This window comes from Microtus ochrogaster, chromosome 5 (genome assembly GCF_000317375.1).
Source record: "Microtus ochrogaster isolate Prairie Vole_2 chromosome 5, MicOch1.0, whole genome shotgun sequence".
In the NCBI taxonomy this organism is placed as follows: Eukaryota; Metazoa; Chordata; class Mammalia; order Rodentia; family Cricetidae; genus Microtus; species Microtus ochrogaster.
Window position 1 is genome coordinate 94,019,619 of NC_022012.1, and position 3,725 is coordinate 94,023,343.

Genomic DNA, 3,725 nt, shown 5'->3' on the forward strand with positions numbered 1-3,725 from the left:
GGGACAGAGCCTCAGAGCAGCAGCAGAGAGGGATGGGAGATTTCTTTGGCATCTACAACTTTCTGGATCCAGGACTTGGTGTTTTGCATGTCTGGTTCTAGGTCAGGCAACCTCTCTATCCTCTCTTCTCCCCCGGCCTCTGAAAGTGTGCGCGTGCGTGTGTCTATGTCTGTGTGTGCGCGCGTGTGTGTGCACGCATGTGTGTGTTTAAAATGGTTTTCAAGGACTATGCCTAACCCATGGCCTAGAGAATACTTGGGGTCTGCAGCCTCCAAGTTTCTGGCCCTGTTGATCAGAACTCCGAGGCCTTCTAGGCCCCTGTCCCAGGACCCAATTATTACCTTGTGATGCCTCCAGGAGACCTCGGCCAGCATAAGCCAGGGACCCGCTCAGCACCAGGGAGTAGAGACCGAGCTCCGCTGTGGGCAGAGCTGTCTTGATCCCCATGGCCTGGACAGGGCTGTAGGAGAAGCATGGGTGAGGCCTCCCAGTTCCCAGCTTTGCCGACCCCCACCTCATAAGCTCTCCCTGGGGTGGTGGAGTCCTGGGGAGACTCTGCTCCGCTCCTACCTTGGGGGCACTTTCTGTCAGTCTCTCCTCCCACCCAGGTACCTCCTTCCTTCCGTTGCAGCTGCCAATTCAGCTTCCTTAGAAAACTCTCCGAAGTCCAGAGTCACACAGCTACCTTCTTCTCCTTCACATCTCCCTGACGAACTTCTCCCAAAACTGCTCCTCCTCAACCCCATGGGGCAGACCCAGCCTCTAGCCCATCAGTCAGTTTCCCCATCTCTCAGTGAGGCCACCTTCACCCCAGCAAAGCCCCTTCTTCCCAGATCCTGTGGCTCTGCCTGACCGTGTTCCTCCACCAGGTAAGTCCCTGACCAGTATTTTATCTTATCCAGGATACCTGCCTGTGTTCACCCACTGCCCCCCCTGGGAGTGCTGTGTAGCCTTGCTGGCTGCTGGCTGGAGGCTCTGCTATCCTGCTGGCCAGAGCTGGGCCAAGTAGAGCCAGGCAGGAACTGGGAGTGTGCTGGCTGCTATCCAAGGTACTGACCGGTATCAAGCCCAGGATGAGTCTAAGTCACTCCTGCTGTCCTGCTGGCCATCCCCGGGACTCAGGCCACTACCGAAGCCCCTCCCACCCCCTTCAGCCTGCAGTCTTCCCAAGGACTGCACAAGTTCAGACTTGGAACTGAGTGAAAGAGGAACATGGTGTTGGTGACCTTTTGAAGATGGCTAGGGTCACTTCATCTCCCACCCCCCTGCCCATGGTCTTCCTCAGCCCTGTAGCCAGGGCTCCGAGAGTTCACAACTTCTTTTACAGCAGAGGGTGTGGGCCAGAAAGGGGCAGGGACCCAGTGAAGCCACCCAGTGAGCTTCTCTAAAGGGCAGGTGCTCTTGGCGAACCCCTCCAAAGTCCCAGCTCAGACCAGACCACAGCTGGCCCTGCTCACTTGCCTCAGGCCCTGACCCTCCTGGCCAGCCTCTGCAGGGTGGGGGAGGGAAGCATGGGATCAGGTTAGTGGAGCAGGAGAGTGAAACCGGAGAGGATGAAGAGAGCACAGAATAGCTGTGTCAGCTGCCTCCCACTCTCCGCTTTCCAATTTTAGCTCCCCATGGCCGGTGGGGAGTGTCCCCAGTGAGGCCTCAGCAGGCGGCTGGCCCCCAGCCTGGGGCTCCTCCTGCGACCCCTGGACCTGTGCTGTGGACCCAGGGTGCCCTTTGCCCAGCACTGCTTGGCTCGGGTGCACCTGAAGTGAAGCCCACCTTGGGGCTCTCGGTCCAAGGAGAAGAGCTCTGGGGTAGGACCCACAGGCCTCAAGGGCCCCGGAAGAGCTGCACACCCAGCTTGCACTGACCTTGAAGAAGCTGCAAGGGACCCTGGCACACTGCCCACCTCGGGGCTCCGGGGTCCTGCGTCCGACTGTGAGTCTGTCCGGCTGGCTGAGCTGCGGGGCCACGGTGGGGTGTGTCCAGCTCTGGGGTCCCCACCCCCTGGAGGCTAGAGCGGTGAGTGGTGACAGCAAGGGGAGGAGGGGGGAGGAGGAGGTGGCCTTCCTGGAGTGGAGCAGACCGTCTGTGGAGCAGAGCCGAGTGCTGCAGTACTGTTGGTCACGGGGAGCCGCAGGGGGTGGCAGTGAGGATGGAGGTGTGACGGGAGAGGGAGGGGGTTTCTGGAGGTGCAGGCTCAGATGGGGGCCCCTGGGCCTCACCTGAACCCCCTCTCAGGCCAGGAAAGCCTGTGCACCCCTTTGTGGTCTGTGCCAGGACCTCTTCTTCCAGGAAGCTCTCCAGGCAGCCCTGCCCCCCACTGCAGTCCCCGGAATCTGCACACTGTGAACTCCAGATGCCACCTTTACCTGTGACCTCTCAAGGGTGTTCAGGGAAGTCCCCACTGTGAGTCTTCATCCTGGCAAGAGCCTGGGCTAGATAGGCATTGGTGGCTAAGGGGAGGGCTGGCGTTTCCGGTAGAATTGGGACTGGCAAGGACCATGGCTCTGTGCAGTGATTTCATTTGTGTTTTAATAATAAAGCTTGTCTGAAGATCAGAGAGTAAAACAGCCCCGCTGGTCAGCCTTACAGACCAGGCAGTGGGGACACACACCTTTAATCCCAGTAGCCACACTAGTTGCCATAGAAACCGGGCAGTAATGGTGCACGCCTTTAAATCCCAGCCCTAGAGAGGAATATAAAATGGGAGGAGACAGGTCTCAGCTCAGTCTCATTTTGAGGATTAATGGAGGCAGGATCGCCTTTTTGGACTGAGGTAGAGGTAAGAGACAGTGGCTGGTTGTTTTGTTTTTCTGACCTTCAAGTTGAACCCAGATATCTGTCTCTGGGTTTTTATTAATTGTGTTGCAGTACTGAGCAGCTCCAGGATCCCTGCCTTGTGCTCTGGGTGGATGGGTGCCATCAGGGTTATCTGGAATGGATAGTCCTCTTAATGGTAGTAAGAAATCCTAATGTAACATCCCCAAGCAGCTGAAGTATCTGCTGGGCAGGGGCCCCTGGAGAAGTTCAATCCTGAGTCTTGGAGGAGCTGGGTGTGTGGGTCCTGTCTACGCAGGTGCTCTTGGGCACCAGGGCTTGAGGAAAGGTCCTGGGAGCATTGTGACTATTGTTACAATAGTCTGTCAGTCTCCCATCCTAAGCTCAGCTGAGGATGGACAGGGAGGGAGAAGTGTCTCCACCCAGCAGGGTCCTGGACAAACCCTGGGAAGTTAGGTCACAAGCTTCCTCCCAGGAATGCAGACACATGGAAACAGAGGATGCGGCTGGGGAGGGCTCCACACACCCTCTCCTGAGCCCACTCAGTAGCCAAGACGCTGGTCTTTGACCCTGAACAGTGTGCTGGGCAGGGGCTGCCTTGGGCTGTGGTTCAATCCTGATGCTTGGGATGAGAGAGTCACAGCTCTGACTCCTGGGCAGGCGTGGCCACACTAGGGCACCGTGTTGAGACACAATCGGTGGTTATCAGGGACAGTAAATAATAACAGCCAGAACGAATGCAGAGAAATTCTTTTTAATGTCCCCACAATCCACAAAGGCCATGTCCAGCAGGTAGAAGAGAAAACTGAGGAATATGGTGGACAGTGGTTAGGGTCTGTCCAGAAACTTCTGGAAGAGACTGCATCATGGTGAGAACTAAGGCCATCCACCCAGACAGGTGAGACCACCCTGGGCAGGCCATGTCCACACCAGACAGGTGAGACCACCCTGGG

At 57.2% G+C, this 3,725-nt stretch overlaps 1 protein-coding gene across 1 annotated transcript in view; it reads right to left on the minus strand.

Moving 5' to 3' along the window:
• The window catches only part of Hhatl (hedgehog acyltransferase like), an 8,620-nt gene extending 6,561 nt beyond the window's left edge, over positions 1-2,059 (minus strand). Inside the window, exons 1-2 of the mRNA XM_005348131.2 lie at positions 1,863-2,059; positions 342-460 (exon numbers count right to left, since the gene is read on the minus strand). Of these exons, the coding sequence (XP_005348188.1) occupies positions 342-447 (106 nt within the window). The 5' untranslated portion in view covers positions 448-460; positions 1,863-2,059. The remainder of the gene's footprint in view (positions 1-341; positions 461-1,862) is intronic.
• Between the last annotated feature and the right edge of the window lie 1,666 nt (positions 2,060-3,725).